Raw genomic sequence first — 24,465 nt, 5'->3', positions numbered from 1 at the left:
TGTTTTTAACAAGGATGTTCGATACTAGGGGTGTGAATTGCCTAGTACCTGACGATTCGATTCGTATCACGATTCACAGGTCACGATTCGATTCGATACCGATTAATCCCGATACGAATTTCTAAGTCGATTGTTGCGATTTTTTTTCATTCAAATTTAGAAAATACTAATCAGTAAGCTTGTAGAGTGTAAGATTTATATGAAAATGTATTATTTATTTATCTGAAATTTCAGTCTTATAGAGGTTGTAATCTGTTTCATGTTTAAACAGCATTAAAATAAAATATTAATGCTTAATGTTCCGTTCATATAACATTCTTCCATGCTTAAGGTGTGAATCCTAAAAAAAAAAAAAAAACAAAAAAAAAATCGATTTTGCCTATTATTGAATCGATTCGAGAATCGCGCGATGTAGTATCGCGATATATCGCCGAATCGATTTTTTTTTTAACACCCCTATTCGATACCACTTTTTTGCAGACCGATATTAGCACAATTACTCAACTCTTGAGCAGTCATTGATACGATGCCATTTTTACTTTTGGTACAGAAAATTTCCTCCAAAAAAAACAACCAACCATTACCAATCCTATATATCACAATATACCAGTTTTGCTTGAAATTGTGTTAAATTAATGGCAATTTTCCATTCTTCTAATTTCTAATTCTGAGTATCGATACTATGCACCATGCCATACCATGCCGATATCCATGCCGATTTGTGACCATTTTACAAGTAGGAATTAGAAATAAGAATAGAAAATTGCCATTAATTTCATGCAATTTTAAGTTAAATGCTATATCGGCCTGTCTTTAAAATTATCTACCATAAAGAAATTTTGTGTATAAAAAATACTAGTGATATTGGTGACTACTCAAGAGTTAAGTAAAATAAAAAGTGGTGTCAAACATCCCTAATTAAACTACCATATAAGTGTAAACAGATGTTGGCTTTGAAATAACTAAAAGTAAAACAATCTGATCTGATTAACATTGCATGCTATTTACATCTTCGTTATTGTCATTTTTATTTATGTATTTAAATTAGTGCTGTCAAAGTTAAAGCATTAAGTAATTAATTTCAAAAAAATATTGCATTAATAATGTATTCACGCAGATTAATCACACCATTAATTTAGACCACAGATTATCCTTTATATCAAAATATTTGTTCATGTCAAACTACTGGGGTCATTTTTTTTTTTCATTTTAAATTATGCAAGTAATTAACTGATTAGAAAGAAGAGGAGGATGAGAGCGTGCAGTGGATCAAAAAATGTTGAGGATAACAGGTGCTCTTCAAATTTGGCGGGCAAAAAACGTTAATTTAAAAATCCTTAATTAAGCGATTAATCATGATTAATCAAAATTCTAAGACGTGATTCATCTGATTTAAAAAGGTAATCATTTGTCAGCTCTAATTTATATACAGTAATTGTTGCTCGATCATATGTATTGCACACAATACAGCCAGATCCTCATTTTTTATTTTATTTTGTTTGTTTGTTTTATGGCATATATTTTGGTTGAACACCAAATTGTACCACTTTGACTTTGGCTCAACTGTGTCAGTGTACGTGTGCGAACAACACGTGTGTGATGGAGAACAGGTGGCCGCCTCCTCTGAGCCCTTCCTGTCATTTCCTCCATCAGCTGATCACTCACCTCCTCCTCCTCCCTCCATCCTCGAAATGTTGTCCAAAACCCAAATGCACCTCAATCCCATTGACTCTGCCTGCCCTTGTTCGTCTCTCTCTCTCCTCCCTCTTGCTCTGGCTCGCTCTCCCTCTCCCAGGCCAGCTAACAGAGTGTTGTTGCGGTGTCGGAGGGCAGAGGGAACAGCTCGCGAATCCACTTTTGGTCATCCTCTCCTGCTCTTTTTCTCTCTTTTCATGGGGGTTCAGTTTGAGGGATCTGCTATGTTTAGGCTCCACCATGAACCCAACGGTGAAGATCCACCTTCAGAATGGGACCCACTTTAATACCTACATGTACCAGGTAGGGAATGACGTGCAGAGAAGTGAAGGATGGTCTCCAGTGGAAATGAGTCACACGTCCTCGGTTGTATCGCTGATGACGCTTTGTTTTGGAACTTTGACATGGCCTCCTTTCGTCCTTTTCTCCCTTTCCCACTTTTCACTGCATGCTTTAGTCAGCCTGCCATGAAATGATTGATGTTTCAAAGAGATGCGGAAAGAAGTTGCTCCACTAAGGCTTCCTCTCTCGTTGATGAGGGCTCTTGTATCTTGTCGTATTCCGCTTTTACAAAACGACAAACTCAATATGTCGTGCAATGAGCGGGAATCTCTCTCTCTCCGGCTGCGCGTTTGTCGCGCACAAACTGATGCACAACAAAAAAGTCTTTGTGTTTCTCCTCTCGGCCGAGCAGAGGAAGACTTCCCCACTCATGCTCTCTTTCCGTGTCCTTCTTTACGCTGCAGGTTTTGTTTAATGAAGGAACACTGGGACACATGAATGGATGCTATTCTGGTCTCGGGCCTTCAGTGGCCGCAGAGGAGACACTTTTAGACGAAAACTTCTGTGCATGTTGTGCTTTCGGAAAAGTAATGTGTTGTTACAAGGGTAAGAAAGCTTCCAAGAATATTTTTTTATATTTTAATAATTAGACAGCCAATTACATGCAGTTTGTTTCGTATATTGTAAGAGGTTATTAAGTCAACTGTCTAAACAACCTACACTGTAAAAAATAATATAAAATGAAACTTTAAATACAAAAACAGTGAAGCATTGTATAATTTACATTAATATGATGTAAAACAATGAACCAAATGCAACTGTTGATTTGACAGTCAAATGTTAAAACTAAATAAAAAAATTAATTAAAACAAACAAACAAACAAACAAAAAACATTTTTTAGTGAATTTATGTCGCCTGGATCCCAAGCACCCGCCGTTACACGGGTGCCACATTTACAAATTACTGTAATTTAAACACATATTCATAATGTACTGTTGGAGGAAGCCGAAGTGGCTCTCGAGAAAAGTTTTTTTTAAAGTGGAAATAAACCACCTCAAAATTTCTTGTCAATAATGTTATATGTAAACTTACTCGTCTAAACATGACATTCAGATTAATATTACATTTATGAGTTATAATGTGTGTGTATATATATATATATATATATATATATATATATATATATATATATATATATATATATATATATATATATATATATATATATATATATATATAATATGTATATGTATTAAGCAACAAAATCCAGCAAATTATCAATATCAGAAGGCAGCCATTTTGCCACTTGCTGTTGAGTGACGTTGGCATCAAAGTTGCTCAGGTCTCAAGTAACAGCCAATCACAGCTCAGCTTCAGAAAACAGGTGAGCTGTGATTGGTCGTTGCCTGAGTCCTGCGCAACAGTGGTGTCATCTTCAGTCGACAGCAAGTGGCAAAATGGCCGCCCCCTGAGATAGATAAAGATGATTTTGCTTCATAACTCATATTCCACAAATGTAATATTCATCACAATGTTATGTTTAGACTAGTGAGGTCACATATAACACATTATTGCCAAGAAATGTTCAAGGTTGACTTATTAAAGTTTTAAAGTAAACATTTTTAGCAATTGGCTGGCAACCAGTTCAGGGTATACCCCGCCTACTGCCCGAAGACAGTTGGGATAGGCTCCAGCAACCCCGCGACCCTGAAAATGGATGGAAGTAAACATTTTATGTGAACATTTGAACCGCTGCATCCAGTCGCTCATCCCTGCAGAGAATACATCTCAGCAGCCTTGCGCATGTTTGCATGTGTGAACATCTGCAGTCGTTTGATAAAACTTGCTGTTGCTATCCTGCTCAAATGCTTTCCCCATGCCCTGTTGCCATGGCAACGGAAGTGTGCAAGGCGGCGTCATAGCAGCAGATAGCTCGCTACCTATTCACACCCAGGAAAAGTGTTAGGGCGCAATTTGTTTGCTGTTTAAGAACTGCTGCTGCAGAGAAGTTTCAAACTTATTTTTCTTATGGATGTGAGAGATGTGGCCTTTATTTTTCTCATCCTTTCCTCAAGTTTCGTGGGGCGTTTCTTAGCCCGTTTCACCAGCAAATCTACGTACTCTGCGCTGGACTTACTTGGTCTTAGGTGTTAGTAGGTAGTTAGGTGTTAGTGGGTGTTAGTAGACAGATTTTCTGCCACCAAATTATGAGATGCGACGGGTGCATGTCAACGGACACACCCTCGCTAGATGCTACAACGCCCAGCATGGCACAGAGCAGTCTGCCAAATAGACAAACAGGTGCAGTAAGCCTTGTGGGGGAAAAAAACAAATTGGGATATGCCAGCATTCTCGCAGGAGCTGTCTACAAAAATAGAGCCCTTAATGATATTGGTTTGAGGCTTTATTGTTGGTGAGGCTGCAGAGCTGCCCATGAGTACACAATAAATGATTGGCACCACAATAATTGCAACGGCTGCCTCTGATTGGTTCCTTTTACTTTGTGGTTTCTTGCAGACGAGAGAGAGACACAAAAAGGGGCTTGAGATGATTTATCATATATTGTGATGACAGTTAAAATACAGGGAGTCCTCGAGTTAAGCCTAAGGTGTTTTGACTTTACAACGGTTACGCCCAGTCCGCCATTTTGGCTCCTCATCCGCCATATAGCCCACAGTGTTTTCCCCTTGTCCGCTATTTAGCCCTTAGCTAGTGCTAGCGCTTGTGCTAGCACAAAGCGCTAGCTCTTGTGCTAGCGCTTGTGCTAGCGCTTGTGCTAGCGCTTGTGCACTTGTGGGAGTATCTTTGGCTTTTTCGCCCTCTTTTTTCCACATCATGGCCCCAAAGAAGAAAGCTATGTCTTCTATCAATGTTGGTTGATCCAAAAGAAAAGCAATTACCATGGAAACGATGCTATACGTCATAAAAAGATTGCAGAAAGGAGAGACGCCGACGAACATCAGCAAAGACTTGGGCGACAGTCGGACAGCGTCTTGTTTTTTTTTATTTCTATTTTAATGTAGGCCTATTTTAGATGTTTTATGCAAATTATTTTGATGTAAATATTGACTTTAATGGGGAAATTCGAAGTCGAAATTCGGGTCACATCGCTAGCGTAGGAATGGTACTGCGACGTAACTCGAGGACTCCCTGTATGACTAAAAGAGATTTGTGTTTTTTTTAAATTGCAAACCCTTCCGTTAAGTTTACTACAGCACATAAAAACAAGTTCACAGATTTTAACTGTAGTGTAAAATGTGGATGAACTGAAGCTCGGTTTATTAGCAAATATATCTTGGACTTTTCAGGAACTACCGAATGAGGTGAGGGTGACATACATTGACAACCTCTCAGCAAATGGGAAACACACAAATGCACACACAAAGGATGAGCACTTTCAGAATTTTTTTTTTTTTTTTTTTTTTTTGGAATTGCATGTGTCTGATTGAAGCTTTTTTTTTTTTTTTTTTTTATCCTGCTGCACTCCAATCTCTCTCCCTCTCTTTGCACACACACACATACACATACACTGACACACACTTTTTTGTTCATCCTTTAATCCCAAACTGCTTAAGGAAGCGAAAGAGAGCAATCCTTTTACAATGTCTGGGCTCAGCAGTGTTCGCTATCTCACAATGTGGTTGGAGGCAGAGGCCCAGAACCGTCTCTCTGCTCGGTGTGATATACCCTCTGACAGATGTCGACGTCACCTTGTCAGCCGGCTACGCTTGTTGTGAAGTAGAAGAAATAGCCTTGGATTCTTCCGATCTCACGTGGTTTGCAGGGGTTCGGATTGTATCGTGCGCACAATGACGCATGTTTGTATGGCTTTTGTGCCAGAGGGAAAACCCTTCTGCGAAATTAAATGGAGATTTGTATTCGTCCGGACAGTGATGCATCGTTTTATGTTATATAGGGGATATGCTTCCTATTCAGTTATAAGAGTGAATTGTTCATACCTTTCTGTGTGTATTAGCGTTTTGGGTAAGTACATGTGCGAAGTGGAGCGCTCCCAAAAGGCAGCAGGACGAGGGGATGAACTGGCGAGTCAGTGGCCCGTTGAGCCTTTTTGCGGTGATTGAAAGAGACGGTGAGCGCCAACATCTGTTGGTGGATTTGGCCTGAGCTGTCGTCTCTTTGTGCACCCCTGTGGAATAAGGCAAAGTCAATCAAACACGCTGACCTGTTTTCTCTCCCCAAATTCAATTCCCTCACTCACCTCATTCATCGGACTGTTTTTGAACTGAATTACGATGTGTAGTTTTGGAATTCTAAGAAAAGGGTTACCCCGGGTTTTCACTGGATGCGGTTGCGGTGCGGTTGCGGTGCGGTGCGTCTTGACTGCGTGCTCCGGACGGGTCAATTTTTTTGTCAATCCACACCGGGTCCGCACAGCTGCGGTCCGGCAGCTCCGTCGCCGCCCACTTCCCAACGTGTCTCGCGGGACCGCGCGTGCGCGATCATGTGGCATTTCACAACGAGAGGTGGACTTCTTTTGATTTAACTTTTTCTTCTTCTTCTGCTATGAGATTCCATGCAGCATCCTTTTTTTGGTTGTCCTTGTAAAGTATATTAATAACGAGAGTCGGGTCAGTGCGGGTCCACTCTTTATTTCTGTCTTCCCCGTCCGGCTGCCGCTCAGTACGGCAAGCGAGACGGGCACAACCAGCAATCGCGAACATCAAACTCACAATACATTACAGTCCTTATAAAAAGGATGTGCCGTGTCATATATTATTTTGTGGTTTTCCACCTCCAATATAAACCTCTCCTCGTCCATGTTCGCTGGTGTCTAAACCGTGAATGAGCACATGGCCCGGCGACGCCCACGTCACGTTTTGCTGAAAAACTTGCGAAATAAGAGCTGGCGAGTGTTTTATTCTGAAAGGTAACCGGAAATTTATTTTGAAACTGCCTCGGTCTTCCTGTCCCGCTCGATGTGTTTTGTGCTAGCTTGCCATTTGCCGGAGGCCTACCGCTGCGGCGTCCGGCAAAAATAGAAAATAGGTCTATCCTTGCGGAAGGCTTGCGGCACGCCGCAGGCCTTCCGCAGTCGACACGCAACGCACCCGCAAGCGGTGTAAACTGCACCATTCGAATGAATGGAATCTAATTGCTTGCGTCGCCGGACCGCACCGCAACCGCACCGCAACCGCAACCGGTGAAAACCCGGGGTTAAGTGTGACCTTTAGAAAGATAGATGGATGGATTGGATGGGTGTATAAATGTCAAACAGGCTTTTGACTCATTCATTATCACAGTTAATCATAGCGAGAGTGGAGGATACATTCTACTAGTGCCACTTTATCACATTAACATTAGATTTCAACATGCATTTCAGGGCGCATATGTTTATTATGCAGGTGGCATTTCATAGTGAAAGCCATGGCTGGCCAATTGACATTGGAACAGTGTTGCAAAATTGCCATCTGGCAAAGAGTTTTTCTGTCCTCAAGTGCAGATTAGCATCAGTTTGAGAAACTTTATGGCTGTCACACTGATCCAAGACATCGTCTTCTAATTTTTCAAAACTGGTTCTGCTGCTACCACCGCTGATAAAATAAATAAAAAAAAAAATAAATAAAAAAAAAAATAAATAAAAATAAATTAAAAAAAGCAAAAAGAAACTCCTACGGCAGCAAGATAATGTCAACAAAAGTTTGATCCAGTGGATGTTTTGTTCTCTTTTGACTTTTCTTCTGGTTTTTCAAAGGCTTCAAGTGGAAGATTATGATGCTTAACAAGCTGAAGTGTAAATTGTACAAGGCATTGGAGTAGCTAGATATCCATACAGTTTCTCATACTAGTGCTGACCTGCAGTCGGGACAGGAAAATTTCCAAAAATTTTGCTATGCGGGTAAAAGTGTTAAATTATTTGAAAGAGGAAATATACAACATTGTCACAACATGTGAACATGCGGAAATTTTTCGTTATCATAAAGTTTTAATAATTAATTTTATATTTAATGTTATTTATTTATTTATTTATTTATTATAATTTATATAATCTTATTTTATTTTAAATTATGTATTATTATTATTATTATTATTATTGTTATTATTATTATTATTATTGACAGGAGCTAAAAAAAAAGAAAAGAATCTAATAGTGAGGCAGTTACACATGCCATTGCCCCATGAGTAATAATTCTCTATTGATCAATTTGTACAAATAAAGACATCCTCTAAACTAGACACTGCTATTCTTTGCAGATGAGTAAATAAACGCTCCAGGCTACTATTGGAGGAAATATAGACACTTCGTAACGCATGCTTTGCAACTATTGAAATGGGAAATGTAAATCTATATTTGCTGCTGATACATTAGACTGAATGACTTAATGACCTGAGGCGGAAGGCAGGTCACATTGAAATAAATCATTACAATGTAGGATGAAGATATATGTAAGGTTACAGGAAGGTTAGAGTAAATTTAAGGTCTGGGTAAATTCCAGGAATTGATTGTGTAAATGTGTATGTGTGCATGTCCTGAGACAAGGAGGGAAAGCATAAGGCACACTGGAATAAAGCCACAAAAGCACAGGAAGATGAAACGACTCACTCAAACTAGACTAAGTGCAATTTCAGGAGAAATTGCGTGGGAATGCTGAAAGCTGAATGCTAATAGCTGAATGCTAAGATTTGAATGCATGTGAATGCTTATGAAGTAATTTGAGAGATAAATTGTGAAACTATGATCTCCTGATTACTGGACAATGCAGTTTACCAACTGTGCCACCAAGCAGTACCAGACAGCTGGTAATGATGGTAAGTTATATGTACGGAAGTGGGCGTGGAAAGTAATAGAAAAAGTTCAATGTCTGTCCCATTGAAAATGAATGGGGGGAAAGTTGACGTTAAACGTAAAATTTTGCAAATGCTGTAATTAATGTGGAATCAGACAATATATACCCCGGGTGGTGAGAATTTTTGAAGCTAGTTGAAATTTGAACAGTGTAAATTGGAAGTATTATGTGGGAGTTGTTACGTGGCAAAAAAAAAAGTGTGGAGAATAAAAATCACAATAACATATTCCCACAACAAATAGAAGCACATGGTGACAACCAGTGCAAATGTATTGGTAAGATCAAACTATAAAAATGATTGTTACTGCCATCTAAAACTATAACAAGGGCAGGCAAAGGGAAGGGCAAACTAATCGTCAGAGCACTTTTTTATTGTCACAACAACTGACTGGTTACATTTGATATATGAAAAATCCCTGTAGGTAAACATTGCAACACTATCAAACTCAGCTGCCAAACTCATAAAGTTCACAGTACGTCTCGTTACCCAGATGCACGAAGCTTCACGAGATGAAAGCCTGCCAGGCTGATACAACATTAACCTCAGATGCATGTTTGTGTGTGTTATGTAGGAGTTTGCCACCCTTACCAAGGAGCTGAACATATGTCGAGAGCAGCTGCTGGAGAAAGAGGAGGAAATATCGGAGCTGAAAGCTGAAAGGAACAACACCAGGGTACGTGCGCATGAGTGGACTCGTGCGTTTGTGTCTGTATGTTTCCGTCAGCACATGTCAGATTGAACATAATCTCTATGATTTAAATTTACTTTGTATGTTACGTGCGTACCTCTGTTGGTACTATAAAAAAATGTGTAATATGGATTTACTGTGTGTACTGTCTAGCTGCTTCTGGAGCACCTGGAGTGTTTGGTGTCTCGTCACGAACGCAGTCTCAGGATGACGGTTGTGAAGAGGCAACCTCCCCCGCCATCTGGAGTCTCCAGTGAGGTTGAGGTCCTCAAGGCCCTTAAGTCGTTGTTTGAACATCACAAGGCTCTCGATGAAAAGGTGAACAACTTCACAATTACCACGACACTATATCATAATAAGGGAAGCACATGAGGAGTGAATAAATTGTTAATAGTTTGTTAACTCATTTGCTCCCAATAACGTGTAAATACGTTTTTTTTTATGTTTTAAGTGTCCCAAAGACGTATTTATATGTTTTTTTTTGTTTTTTTTTTATGCTAGTGCATACAGAAGGCGTTGATGCAGCCTCTCAACTCCAAAGAACGGTGGCAGAAATGGTAGTTATTACACAAACGGCCAGCAGGTAGCAGCAGAGCAAAGGAGATCAACCAGGGCCATCTAGAAAAAAAAAAGCTAAATTACTTAGAATTGTAATAAATTTGTGAAAACTGATGAAACTTAGCTCTCTTCTAATACTAATTGCTGCAAAACGGAAACAGGTAGAAACATAGTTTTTTTTTTCCTGATAAGAGAAGAGACTTTAATCTTTCTATTGCGTTTATAGCAATTGAACACAATTTTCTGTGGGCCTTGCAAAATCAGTCAAAATTCAGTAAAACAGCCGGGAGCGAACGGGATTGCTTCTGTGAAAATGGCTGGGAGTGAATGAGTTAAAGAGGAACCCCTAAAAAAAAAAAAAAAAAATAGAAAGAAAGAAATCTTGTTTGTGTTTTATGCAGCCCAACTAGTCTTAGTAGTCTTAAATACAATATTTTGGTTATTATTGTGTTAGTGGAATATGTTAAGTTAAGCAGCAAAATCCAGCTGTTTTGATCAATGTCAGAAGGCAGCCATGTTGCCACTCTGTCGAGTGAAAATGACATCACAGTGGCTCAGGTCTCAGGTAACAACCAATCACAGCTCAGCTTCAGAAAACAGGTGAGCCGCGATTGGTCATTGCCTGAGCCTTGAGCAACTGTGATGTCATCTTCAGTCGATAGCAAGTGGCAAAATGGCCGCCCTCTAAGATGGATAGAAACAACAACAACAAAAGTAATATTATTAATCAGAATGTCATGACTAGTGAGGTCGCATATAACATATTATTGTTAAGAAATGTTTAAGGTTGACTTCCACTTTAATTGTTTGTTACTGTTTAATGTCTGGTTGGGATATGACCTACTGTTTGCCAAATATTGAACCCACCTGTAAATGGATGATTTTGTTTCTGTCATGTTGTGAACGTTAAGTTGCTTTTATTACAGTAATACAAATATAGTCTCACACTAGTCTACACTGTACAAAGTCTTGTAAGGAATCCTGCATGTGTGTTTGCCGGTCAGGTTCGTGAGAGACTTCGCGTGGCTCTGGAGAGGGTCTCCACCCTGGAAGGTCAGCTATCAGCTACCACACAAGAGGTGAGATGATGTCAATTGTTTGATCGAATGTGGGCTGTTCGGCCAACTAAAAACAAATACAAATGTGTCCAGTATGGAAGCCTCCAATTTTTATTTAGTATCTGGTAGACAGGAAGCGTGTGTCCTGATGTCACCATTGATGCCGGTTAGAATCTATGGCACGAAGCAGGAGTCGTTCAGTAAAACATTAAAGAGGTGCAATCCGAGGTCCATTATATTCTAAAGTTTGTGGTCATCGGATAAAGTGCTTTTTAATAGTGTGTCCTAAAGTGCCTGAAAGTGGAAACTAAACGAACATAAAGGTGATTCAATTACAAGATTGGCGTCAAAATAATCTAATAATAGTATTGAAATGTCTGGTTCCGGATGTGGTCTACGGTGAATGTCCTATACGAGGACTTTTAGCAAATATTTAACAGGCTCAGTCAAAGCATATTACATTAGTTTTATAAGATGTTTTAAAGTTAGAAAGGCATGCAGCTACTGAGTTTTGTTGTTGTTGTTGTTTTTTTAGTTTATGGATTCACACAGTAAGAATGAAATGTTACTTTTTTATTCATTTTTCTTCTTTTTACATTACAGCTGAGCATGGTGAAACAAAGGAAGGATGGCGACTCAGTGGAGCGGTCAGATGGATCCAAACCTCCTTGGAAGGTCTTCCTGACTGTGTGATTGTTTTTCTGCTCTGTGATTTATTTTATGACAGTCTGTCGACTGGCTTGACTTTCCATCACACTGCATCACACTCACTTTATTCCGACTTGAACTTTAACTAATAGTGATTACTGGACCATAAATCACACTTTTTTTTTTTCTTCATATTTTGGCTGGTCTTGCAACTTATACTCAGGTGTGACTACTGAATATCAGAGCTCTGTCTGGATTCGAAAATTGCGCTTCCAACTATGGAAAAGTTTTTCTTTTTAGTATAAAATGGCTTACTTTAGCTTTGAATAGAATTAGTAGAATGCTGGTTGGTTATTTCGCATTTTGCTGCTGTAAATATTAAATCCTTATTGTAGCAGATGTCTCATGCTTAAACTAGCGAAGTAGCTGGGAAGTCGCACATTATTTGCCATGACTACTTCTTCCTCTTTTTTTTTTTTTTTTTTTTTTTTTTTTTTTTTTTTGTGGCTTGCAAATATTTTTGGTGCATTACCGCCACCTTGTTTAGCATGCAGTATCTGCCACATAAATGATTTACCGTTTACAGCACCAAAAGGCCCAATAACTGACAAGGATTCTACCGACGCCACAATGTGGATTCAAGTTGTTATGTCATTTTAAACTAAAAAGAAACATTTTTCCATAATTGGAAGTGGAAATTTTGAATTCAATTGGAACTCCTTCCTTCCTCCAACACGATTAGCGAACGGTAATTTTGGGTGTGAGTCCAAGTTCAACTTGGTCGATTTTTGCAAAATAAACCTCATTTCCCGACCCCCACCCCCCCAAAAAAAATGTACTTACAGACAGTCAAGTCTGACTAAGATATGGTTTTTACTTCTTGGCCTCAGCTTCAGTAGCAGGGTGATGTCTCAATAAAAAAATATTTAAAAAAAAAAAAAAAAAAAAGAAGGAAAAAGATGAGCTAAAGCTCATGGGCATTTTAAGTCAGTTTGGAACATTTGATTCTCTAAAAGCAAAGTAGTGAGAGAATCACCTGGTGTGTTTAATTGCATGACTTCAAACAGTTCGCTTGTATTTTTATTTTTTTTCTGTGCATGACTGTTTCTGTGTTCATGATCAGGCAACAGAGTCCAAATAACTTGGACTGCCCACTGGGTTGCCTGTCTGAATATGTGTCCCTGAAGGTCTGTCCAATTAATCCACTTCACTTTGAGTTGTAAAAAGAGGAGAAACATCAAAACAACAACATGGCAGCATAACCTCAAACATCCACAGTGTTATCTAGGTCATCCATTTTCATCAGCTATCTTTGTTGTTGGCATTAACATGTTAAATTCACCACCACCTCAGACCACAACTTATTTTTGCCACCCGAATATGTTTGCATGTCCATTAATTGTGCACGTCCACCTTGCAGAGACTGCCCAATGGCTCCATCGACGTTCACGATGATGGCAGCCGCGTGTCTGAGCTCCAAGAGCTGCTGGACAGAACCAATAAGGAACTGGCCCAAACCCGCGAGCACTCCGCCTCTCTTAACGGTCGTGTGACCGAGCTGGAGGCCGAGCTGGCGAGCGCACGGCGAGAGCTGAGTCGCAGCGAGGAGCTGTCAATCAAACAGCAGAGAGAGCAGAGAGAGGTGAGAAATGTCAACATAAAATCTATAATGTTTTTGTAGTGGAAACAAGGTGAGGTGCAAGGTAAAGCAAAATCAGATAAAAGGTTAATAAAATATAATTTATTATAGTTCACAGGAGGCTAATAGCAATCAGTCCCACTAAAGTTTTGAATATTGAGAGTTGAACCTTGATTTTCTAACCTTGAAGGGCTCATTAATCTTGAGCACCATTCATCACTTAGATTAACCTTTAACTCTTCAGCCAATAACTAGAATAAATTGATATGTATAAAACAAAATAATGGGCCTTTAAATGATAGCATCCATTAAAACGTGGACATTTGAAATACTGTACATCTGAAATGATCATTTTGTCAACCATAGCTACTTGTATTTTAGCGTTTGTGTCGCTGTGCTCGCAGAGAGAAGACATGGAAGAACGAATAACAACGTTGGAAAAACGTTACCTTGCTGCCCAGCGAGAAACCACGCACATCCACGACCTCAATGACAAACTGGAGAACGAACTGGCCACCAAGGACTCCCTGCACAGACAGGTAGCATGCATGCAAATAGCCAAGCAGTACTTAATATTGAACTTTACTACTGTGTCCTAGTACATATATACTTTTAACTCACTCACTCCAAGCCATTTTCAAAGCAATCCCCTTCACTCCCGGCTGTTTTACTGGATTTGGACTGATTTTGCAAGGCCCACAGAATATTGTGTTCTATTCCTATAAAAACATGAATCCTACCAAAAGAAAGATTAAAGTCTCTTCTTTCACCAGGAAAAAAAAAGTATATTTCTATCTGTTGCCATTTTGCAGCAATTAGCATTAGAATATAGCTAAGTTTCAGCATTATTCACAAATCTATTTAGAATTGTGAGTAAATGAGTTTTTTTGTTTTTTGTTTTTCAAGATGGTCCTGGTTGATCTCTTTTGCTCTGCTTCCACCTGCTGGCCATTTGTGTAATAACTACCATTTCTTCAACAGTTCTTTTGTAGCAGTTGTGAGACTGCATCAAAGCCTTCTGTATGCTCTAGCATACAAAAACAAAAAAACGTATAAATACGTCGTTGGGACACATAAAACATTTAAAATACAACATATTTATACGTAATTGAGAGCAAATGAGTTAAAGATGAAGTCCAGAGTTTTGACTGTTTCAGTTTGCAAACAAACCGTTTCTGTTTGTAAACAAACAATTCAAAATGGACCCCTCCCATGGCTCAACCCACACGAGCTCAACGTTCACACCCCCTGCACACAGCGATCGCTGACAGGGTTAATAAGTCAAAACAACATTAGCCTTTTAGCTTAGCTTTAGCTTGTCTCCGTTAACCACATACATGTTGTAGTTGTATTTTTTAAACAGTTAACTGAGCAAAGCTAACTGTTAAATCCCTTTTCTGTTTTTAACATGCTAAACTAACAAGAAAATCTATGATTTTATGTGACACTCTTACTACTGTACTATCGAGAAGGTTCATGTGAAGTGCAGGGTGAATCTGAGTTCAGGTCTCAATAGGGAATTCAAGCAACATCCACTGCGTGAGCGTCCTCACTGGCTGCACGACTGTCTCCTGTACACCGCTGTCACACTTAGCTCCAATATGCGTGTATGTTTTTTTGTGAGTCAGAGTGAGGAGAAGGTGCGCCAGCTGCAGGAGATGCTGGAGATGGCCGAGCAGAGGTTAGCTCAAACCATGAGGAAGGCTGAGACGCTGCCAGAGGTGGAGGCTGAGCTGGCACAGCGAGTCGCAGCACTGTCCAAGGTTACACACATACACATACTATACAGGGTTATAACAATTTGTGATTTTTCACAATAGTTACTCTTTATTTTTTTTAATTTAAAAAAAAAATTTTTTTTGAAGAGGTGTCAGGCGATTAAAGTTTAGAATTATAATTAATCACATGATTTCAATAATTAATCGCAAAAAAAAAAGGTTTTGAAAAAATGTCAAGGCTGCATCTTTTAGTCATTGATACAGTAATTTCATAATAATTAAAATTAAAAAGATGTACTGTACTATTAAAAAAAGAGTGTGATATTTGATTTGTGTGGAGGTCATTTTTCTGCCACTAGATGGCATAATTACATTTGTAAGTCATTGGTGACAGCTCAGTGCATGTTTCTTTTCATATTAAGAGCTATCTAATCTTTAACATGAAGTAATTTTGCACATTTTTAAAATTGCAAAATACAACTTGACCCCAGTCTCCACAAATATATGCAATATTTATTTATTATTAAATTTATTACTTCTGAATTTTCGGTGTGTGGGGACGTGTCTGCTGGAATTCCTGCAGTACTTGCTTTCGAAGTAAGAGGCAGTCATTAATCGTGTGTTTAAAAAAAAAAAAAAGTGGCATTAAAGGAACTTTAAATTTCAAACAATTTGTATTTTTTTTTCATAATAGTTACTCTTTATTTTGTTTTGACTTTTTTTTTTTTTTTTTAGAGGTCAGGGGATTAAAATTTGTAATTTTAATTAATCACATGACTTCAAGAGTTAACGCACAATTAATCGCAAAAAAAAAAAAAAAATTCGGAAAAAAAATGTTAACCGAATAGAAATATGGCAGCATCTTTCTTGTCACTGTTACAGTAATTTCATAATAATGGTTAAAATAGAGTTAAAACTAAAAAGATGTAATGCACTATATAACATTTGATTTGTGTTAGTTATTCTTCTGCCACTAGATGGCATAATTGCATTTGTAAGACGGTGACAGCTCAGTGCATTTTTCTTTTCATATTAAGAGCTATCTAATCTTTAACATGAAGTAATTTGTGAAATTCTGCACATTTTAAAAATGCTAAAATACAACTTGACCTCATTCTCCACAAATATATGCAATATTAATTTATTATTAAATATATTACTTTAAAAAAAATACATATATATATATATATATATATATATATATATATATATATATATATATATATATATATAAGAGCTAAAGAGTTTTTAGAGCAGGTTTGTTAGTTTTTAGTTTTACTTTTAAAGAGCAACCTGTGTGCAGATGCTTGAATAAGCGTCTCCCCTTTCAGGCCGAGGAGCGTCACGGCAACGTGGAGGAGCGGCTCAGACAGCTGGAGTCACAACTGGAGGAGAAGAACCAAGAATTAGGAAGGGTGTGTATGCGTGTTTGTGTAAAAGAATGTGTGTGCGTGCCCTGCAGGATCTTTCTGACCTCTCAATGTGTGTGGGGGTGCACATGTGTGTGTGTGTGCGTGGACTGATGCTTCCTATTAGTTGGATGCCTCGCCTCTGTGTTCCCTCATGCATACACTCGCACACACATCATTTTCCTTGTTCATTGTTGCATGAATTTGAACCAAATCCACATATCGTCCCTGCGACACGTTCGCCCTCAACTCCCTCCCTCCAACTATAAAGACTGATTTGCTGCTATCTTTAGATTCGCAAGAATTCACGCTAGGCTAATTTTTCCCTGCCTATTGTTTGTCTATATTTAGTTGATGGCGTTATCTGAGAATGTGTTGTTGTGAGTCTCGCTTGATTGACTTCAATATGCATCACTTTTCATTGCCGCCAAAAAAAAGGGCTTTAATTTAAGCGAGATGCATTGTTTACCGAGCTGACCCACAGTTGATCTGGCAGCTTGTCCTCTTTGACTAAGCACGCACGTCATGTTTTTAATCCATGCAGAAAGGTCTCGATTAAGCAGCATAAACAATTAAAAGAAAATGAAGTCATGGTCTTGGCTGCGCTTCTCAGGCTCGTCAGCGGGAGAAGATGAACGAGGAACACAACAAGCGTTTATCCGACACCGTGGACCGTCTCCTCACTGAGTCCAACGAACGGCTGCAGCTCCATTTGAAGGAACGCATGGCTGCGCTGGAGGACAAGGCGAGGCCGATGCACTTTTTTTTTTTCCTTATGGCATCAAATTAATATGCGCTTTGGATAGACGTTTTGACATAACTTCATCATCTTTGTGTCTAGAACTCTCTTATTCAAGATCTGGAGAACTGTCAGAAACAGCTGGAAGAATTTCATCACACACGGGTCAGTGCGCTTGAAAGTCAATCCGAAACTGAAGTATTCAAATAATTAGTCATTTAGCCAAAGGGAGGAATGAAATACTTGGTGTTGTTTTTCTATATGTAGATTAACCAACACATCTGTTCAATTGACGTTTGTTAGGTTCTGATTTTGGATCCCAAAAGCGCAGACACAAATAAGATTTTAACTCTTTATTCGCATAACATCGAGAGGCGTAGAACAAACTTGACTAGACAAGAAACAATGAGAATGCTTCGAGAATCACGAGTCGCCAAGCCCCCTTGGGCTGTGGAGATGCACAGAGGAGGAACAGTAGCAACAGAAGCGATAATCCGACAAAAACACACTTCTCAGTTTGGCTTAGACAGTGAATCGATCTCATTGGTTGTGGATAGACATGTGGGTAACAGTACTGACATGGAAACATCTGGTTGGCTGTTCACCCATTAAAGAGATTAAAGATTCTTGACATCACATAGCTCCTGACATCACATAGCATCACATAGCCTAAAACCTGTTGAAACTAGATGCTGATTACATCAGTTCAAAACAGACACTTGTCACATCAGTACATAACAGACACTTGACCTCACGGTCATGACCCCAACATAACCCTGGCGTGACCCATTCATGACATCGTTGCTATGTGAAAAACACTTAAGTCCCATTTTTGTCTTTTTTTTTTTTTTTTTTTTTTTTTAACATTTTCATGTTTTTGGGATATCTGCATTCAGTTTCACCACCAAAACATGAATAAGGAGACAAAAATTGACATGTTTTTCACATAGCAGCGACAATATGTATTATTTTTACCAGAAAACATAAAATTAGCCATTTCCTCTGTTTTGACACGTTTTCTTCAGAGGGTCACATACAGAAAATTTGAAGGATGCCAGGGACACTTTTTATAATTTAATTGATCAAGTCAATCAAGCAATTGCATATTGTTCATATTGACAGAGTTAAAAACAAAAAAAACAAAAAAACAAACAAACAAAAAACTGCTGCCTGAACAGCTTTCTATAAGGCAAATAGATTCTGCAAGATTTTGGGGTGGTCAGTATCCAGTAAACCACCAGAAAATATCCGCCCCTGAACTGAACAGTAGCCGAATCCCATTTCTACATTCAGAACAAAATCAGGTGCAGTCTCACGTAAGATGACCATTGCTAAAGCAGCTACGTACTTGGAAATTATTTATGTGATATGGTCACCATTTGGTGAAGGAAATAGAGGAAGCCATTTTTGCTTGTGAATATTAATTATCTATTCACCATAGTATAATGAAGAGAAATGTTGTTACTTGTTTAATTGTAAATACCGTTACTTCATTTATATATTTAGGAACACTACAATATTTAAAACAAACTTATTAGCAGCAGATGTCATTTTTAGCATATGCACCGGGCCGCTTAAAAAATAGATGGTGGGCCACAAATAGCCCGTGAACTAACTGGCTAAAGGCTATAATATTTCAAAACTCACAATGAATAATGACGTTCCCCAAAACCTTTACAAAACACTGTGAATGCAGGAAACTTTGGACAAGTGTCCACTTCATTTGAAAATACTTGTATTTATGTTTTGAATTTAATTGTGTTGTTTGAAAAATTGCACTTGAAGTTAAGAAATCCTCTTTTCATGTAGGAACGTCTGATTGGTGAGATTGAGAAACTGAGGAACGAGATTGACCATTTGAAACGTCGCAGTGGGGCATTTGGAGATGGAAGTTCAAGTCACCCACGGTACACACATTACAGTATACAAAGTATATGCAGTCTGTGTACAATCTAATGGAATGATTTCCATTCACTGTGCTGTGGTACATAGTGTACCATGATAGATCATGAGTGCCACGAGAAATAATATAATTTCACTCAATTGATATGAAAGTTGTTTTTTTACCACAAATTTATCTTCATCTGTTTTATGCAGTGACTATAAAGACACAGAACAATTAAATGCTCTTCCACTAGATGGCGTAAGGAACATTAGTAGGGCTAGGTATCGATTCTAATCCCCTCAATTGAGTCGATTTTGATTCACAAGAGTTCAGTTCGATTCGATTCACTTCAATTCAATCTGATAGATTAATTATGGAACATCAATTCTTCTTAAACGTCAAGAACACAATAAAAACTCCACAAATATTAAGTTCCAAAATAAATTTTGTGGAGGCAGTAACTGCTCAAATTATTTAGTTGATTAATGAAAGTAACACGTGTTATGATCAGTTACGTGTTACACAAACATCGACATCAGCAAGGAGGAGATGAAAATATTTTCATTATTCTAATTTAATTGTAAATATAAACTTAAAATGATCAATAAGTTGGGTCTTTCGTAAATTTAAGAAAATACTTTTAAATTCATGTGAACAAGAAAACAGGAATATACAAAAAATTGGCCTTTAAAATTCTATTTTCTTAAGAATTTATGGGGGGAAAATTGATATTTAAATAATCAATTTATGGTTTTATGGAAAATTGATTCGATATTGATTTTTTGAAACCCAGCCCTAGCCAGTAGCTACTTCTTCTTGAAATGTTAGGTGTGTGCTGAGATTTTTCCAATGCACAAATATTACTTGCCAAAGTGTGAGAGGTGCTTGTACTATTTTGGTTACCCTACTTAAGAACATGATTGACAATTTGACAGAGATGATTTTGTCTGTTTGTTTGTTTGTTTGTTTGTTTGTTTTTTTTTTTTGTTTGTTTGTTTGTTTGTTTGTTTGTTTGTTTGTTTGTTTGTTGTTTAACATCACCTCAGGTCTCATTTGGGCAGTGCAAGCGACCTTCGCTTCTCGGTGGTGGAGGGCCAAGATGGCCACTACAGCACAACTGTGATCAGGCGGGCACAAAAAGGCAGACTCTCAGCACTGCGAGATGATCCAAACAAGGTGCAAAGAACTTTTTGCCAAACCATCATGATTCACCTTTGAAGGCACACTAAGCAGGGTGGCCAAAATGGAGTTGACATGCCCGTGTTTTGACCACATTTTGCTTTGCTCGTAAGCTTCTGTGCGCCGCTGGCCTATGATGAGGAGCTTCATGCAGTGATCTTCATGCCTAACTTCATTCTCTACTAACCTCTCTTTATCTGTCCCTCACCTGCTGACATGGACATGTTCTCTAATGTAAGTCTCTCGTTCATTCATGTTCATAGCTACCCTCAAGTGTGCCAGTTATTATTATTTTTTCTAATAACACGACTATCCACCCATGTTGTTGTTTATTTGCTGAATGTATTACCGCTCGTGTGTTGCATCTAGGTTTGCGGCATGTTCGAACAGGACTACCCTTCGCTGCGAGGGAGCGTCAGCCACCTCCTCGGCAGCGACATCGAGGCCGAGTCCGACCTTGATGACGACGTTAGCTCGGCCATGCTCTCCCCAAGCGGTCAATCGGACGCTCAGACTCTCGCTCTGATGCTGCAGGAGCAGCTTGATGCCATTAACGAAGAGATAAGGTGACATTATAACTCCCAAGTTTCTACCCCTTAACCGTGTCCAGTAGTCGAACTGTGTGCATGGGTTGGTATTTTCGTAGGAATTACCAATTGCACCGGTGTGGGAGTGAACACAGCCGATTTGCAAGTGACCCTATTTGAGCTCCTACATGTTTATCAGGGTTGTAACGATAACAGCAATATCGCAATGTTGCGAGATTGCCACGATATCATCGTCGTCACATCACTCACGATATTAAAATGCAGCATGTCTATTAAAAAGGCGAGGTTGTATTCAATTTGTGTAACTCTACTACTCTCTGGTGGTTAGTTAATTAGTGCAGTTTAATTTTATTTTTGGCCACTGCAGTGGTTATCACTCCATACGAGGCAGCAAATATTCAACATCTCTTAAAAAAATTTTTAAAAAAAATCATTAGTTCTTGCCCGCTTCAGCTGAACACACCTTTGTGAACTACATAGACCATGATGCTTTGCGTCATTGAGCCAATAGGAGCACATGACAATGACGTAACAAGACATGACATGGCCAAGCCTATTTTCTTTTTCCCTTATGTACAAAAACACAATATTGTTTTTTTTCCCAATGTGACCCTTTTTATTTTATTTTATTTTATTTTATTTTATTTTTTTTAATATCGTGAGTTTTATGCAATTTTGTGAGCTTTTTTATCTTTATTTTTTCTTTTTTCTTTTAAATATATCACCAACCTCCCCACAATATTGTGATAATTATCGTATCATGAGGTTCATATGGTTAATTTGAGATAGATTTATTGTCATTTATGCATAAATAAATGCAGCTTCTAGAACACGTGTCAAGGTCCTTGAGGGCCTGAGTCCTGCATGTTTTAGAGGTTTATCTACTCTAAAACACCTGATTCAGACTCCTACAGAGCTTGCTTAAATATGAATCAGCTGTGTTGAATGTGGGAAACCTCTGAAACATGCAGGATTCAGGATCTCGAGGAACAGACTTTAACACCACTGTTCTAGAAAAATAAACATTTTATTTTACAGTAATGGTAATGCATAAAGTATGAGTTCTGTTTTGTAACAATTTACTTGTATAGCAAGACCAAGGCCAAACAACCCTTAATAAAGGAGAAGTCAACCCCCCAATTTTTTTTGACAATAATATGTTCTATGCAGCCCCACTGGTTTAAATATGGTATTCTGGTTAATATTGTGTTTATCCATCTCAGGGGGCGCCCATTTTGCCACTTGCTGTCAACTGAATATGACATCACAGTTGCTCAGGTCTCAGGTAACAACCAATCACAGCTCGGCTTCAGAAAAGAGGTGAGCTGTGATTGGTCATTGCCTGAGCAACTGTGATGTCATCTTAAGTCGACAGAGAGTGGCAAAATGGCCGACCCCTGAGATGGATTAAAATGGCTGGATTTTTCTTCATAACACATATTCCACAAATTTAATATTAATCAGAAGTTATGTTTAGACTAGTGAGGTTACATACAACATATTATTGTCAAGAAATGTTTAAGGTTGACTTTCCCTTTAACCGGACCAGCACCAATTAAGTGAACACCTTGATGGATGCGAGTAAAACATCCAGTGCTAAACTAACATTTCTGGTGTCCTATGCACAGGATGATCCAGGTGGAGCGAGAGTCGGCTGACCTGCGCTCGGACGAGATTGAGTCACGCATGAACAGCGGCAGCATGGACGGACTCAACGTGACGCTTCGGCCACGGGCGCTACCCACGTCGGCCACGGCCCAGTCCTTGGCGTCGTCCTCCTCGCCGCCTACCAGCGGCCACTCAACACCTAAACACCACGCACGCAACGCCAGCCACCATCTCGGCATCATGACTCTGGTGAGAATCACACAGGTTCAGAAGAGGTGGAGCCCTTTTTTTAATCATGTGTTTAATTTATTGATAGCCAAGCGACTTGAGGAAACACCGGAGGAAAGTTGCAGTAAGTCTACAAGCATAAATTAACTTTACGCTTTCCCTTTTCCTACCACATCCATAAATCTCTTCGTCCTAAATTTCTACTTTCCTGTTGCTGAGATTTGCTACTTTTTCAGTCACCAGTGGAGGTGGACAAGGCGACGATCAAGTGCGAGACGTCGCCTCCTTCCTCGCCGCGCAGTTTACGTCTGGAAACCAATTTTGCGCAGTTCACAGGCAGTCTGGAGGATGGGCGAGGGTACAAAAACACTCTTGCATAACAGGAAGTGATGACAATGAGCTCATATTTTGCAACCCACAGGATCATGTTTGTTTCATATGGACACATTTAAGTCATAGCTGACGTTATTATGTCTCATTCAAACTGATTGCAGAAAGCAGAAGAAAGGTATTAAGTCATCTATTGGCCGGTTGTTTGGGAAGAAAGAGAAGGGCGGTCGAATGGAGCAGACCAGAGATTTTACCAGGGATGGACAACCTCTACCAGCGTTAACAGGTAGACTCACTTTGGAGTATTGCTGACACATATCATGCTAATTATTTTTCGACTATAGTGTCATATGTCATCTTACAACAATGTCCAACATCACTGGTGCAAAATATTCCTCTAGGTCAGTGGTTCTTAACCGTCAAGGCACTGAACTCCACCAATTTCCTATGCGCCTTCACCGAACCCTTTTTTGTTGAAAAATAAAATGTGATTTTTTTTTATTTTTTTTTTAAATTCAAGAAATCGGTACGGTTTACTGGTGAATAAAAGGAACAGGGAGAGTAGCCTTTTCATCAAATATCGCTCCCTTCACCTTGAATTCAGAAATCGTTGTGTTCTTGTATTCCCATCTCCATGCATTTCAAAGAGAAGTCAACCTTAAACAATTCTTGACATTAATACATTACATGTGACTGCACTAGTCTAAACATTCATTCTGATGAATATTACATTTGTGGACTAGGAGTTAAGCCGCAAAATCCAGACGTGTTTATACATCTCAGGGGCGGCCATTTTGCCACTTGCTGTCTACTCAAGATGACATCACAGTTGCTCCAGGCTCCGGCAATGCCCAATCACAGCTCACCCGTTTACTGAAGCTGAGCTGCAATTGGTAGTTACCTGCGCAACTGTGATGTCATTTTCACTCGACAGCAAGTGGCAAAATGGCCGCCTTCTGATCCTTATAGAACCTGCTGTATTTTGCTGCTTAACTCATATTCCACTAACGCAATATTAAGCACAATACCTTATCTAGAATAGTGGGGCTTCATAGAACATATTATTGTCAATAATTTTTGGGGGGTTTGACTTCCTTTAGTTTTGCTAGATAGCTAGTTGTGCTGGACTAGAATTCCTCCACTTGGCATTGCTAATGCTGACTCACATCACTCAACTCAACTACAGTATATATTTATAGAGCACTAAAAAACAACCATCGCTGTTTTCTTAACATAGAACTCAGCTGATACAATGAAAACTGCAAAGGCCCCAGAATTGAACCCTGTGGAACACCATATGTTGTGTTTTACATGTGAATTGATATTGCACATATTCGTCCAACCAATTCCTTTTTTTTGCTCGACATAGTTACAAACTCCGTCTTGGAGAAAGCCTTCCCAGAAATGTATATACATTTTTTTCCTTATTTGACTTTTCATAGGTC

General features: G+C 38.9%; 1 protein-coding gene across 6 annotated transcripts in view; it reads left to right on the top strand.

Annotated features, from left to right (window-relative positions):
• ppfia4 (PTPRF interacting protein alpha 4) overlaps window positions 1-24,465 on the top strand; it is a 70,547-nt gene that overhangs the window by 34,436 nt on the left and 11,646 nt on the right. For 2 of the 6 annotated variants that reach the window (XM_077528899.1, XM_077528895.1), the window contains exons 3-19: window positions 9,357-9,458; window positions 9,627-9,791; window positions 11,036-11,110; window positions 11,693-11,776; window positions 13,158-13,379; window positions 13,781-13,915; window positions 15,005-15,139; window positions 16,426-16,509; window positions 17,117-17,248; window positions 17,345-17,407; window positions 19,052-19,149; window positions 20,174-20,303; window positions 20,676-20,872; window positions 22,483-22,711; window positions 22,779-22,814; window positions 22,927-23,048; window positions 23,185-23,306. In XM_077528899.1, coding sequence (XP_077385025.1) covers window positions 9,357-9,458; window positions 9,627-9,791; window positions 11,036-11,110; window positions 11,693-11,776; window positions 13,158-13,379; window positions 13,781-13,915; window positions 15,005-15,139; window positions 16,426-16,509; window positions 17,117-17,248; window positions 17,345-17,407; window positions 19,052-19,149; window positions 20,174-20,303; window positions 20,676-20,872; window positions 22,483-22,711; window positions 22,779-22,814; window positions 22,927-23,048; window positions 23,185-23,306 — 2,131 coding nt within the window. Of the gene's footprint in view, window positions 1-1,806; window positions 1,999-9,356; window positions 9,459-9,626; window positions 9,792-11,035; window positions 11,111-11,692; window positions 11,777-13,157; window positions 13,380-13,780; window positions 13,916-15,004; window positions 15,140-16,425; window positions 16,510-17,116; window positions 17,249-17,344; window positions 17,408-19,051; window positions 19,150-20,173; window positions 20,304-20,675; window positions 20,873-22,482; window positions 22,712-22,778; window positions 22,815-22,926; window positions 23,049-23,184; window positions 23,307-24,465 lie in introns of those variants that run through there. The other 4 variants (XM_077528901.1, XM_077528897.1, XM_077528900.1 and 1 more) reach the window with 3 other exon arrangements.

The sequence above is a fragment of the Festucalex cinctus genome, chromosome 8 (assembly GCF_051991245.1).
Source record: "Festucalex cinctus isolate MCC-2025b chromosome 8, RoL_Fcin_1.0, whole genome shotgun sequence".
NCBI classification, from domain to species: Eukaryota; Metazoa; Chordata; class Actinopteri; order Syngnathiformes; family Syngnathidae; genus Festucalex; species Festucalex cinctus.
The sequence above is the reverse complement of the archived record's forward strand: the minus strand, read 5'-3'. Positions and strand labels throughout refer to the sequence as shown.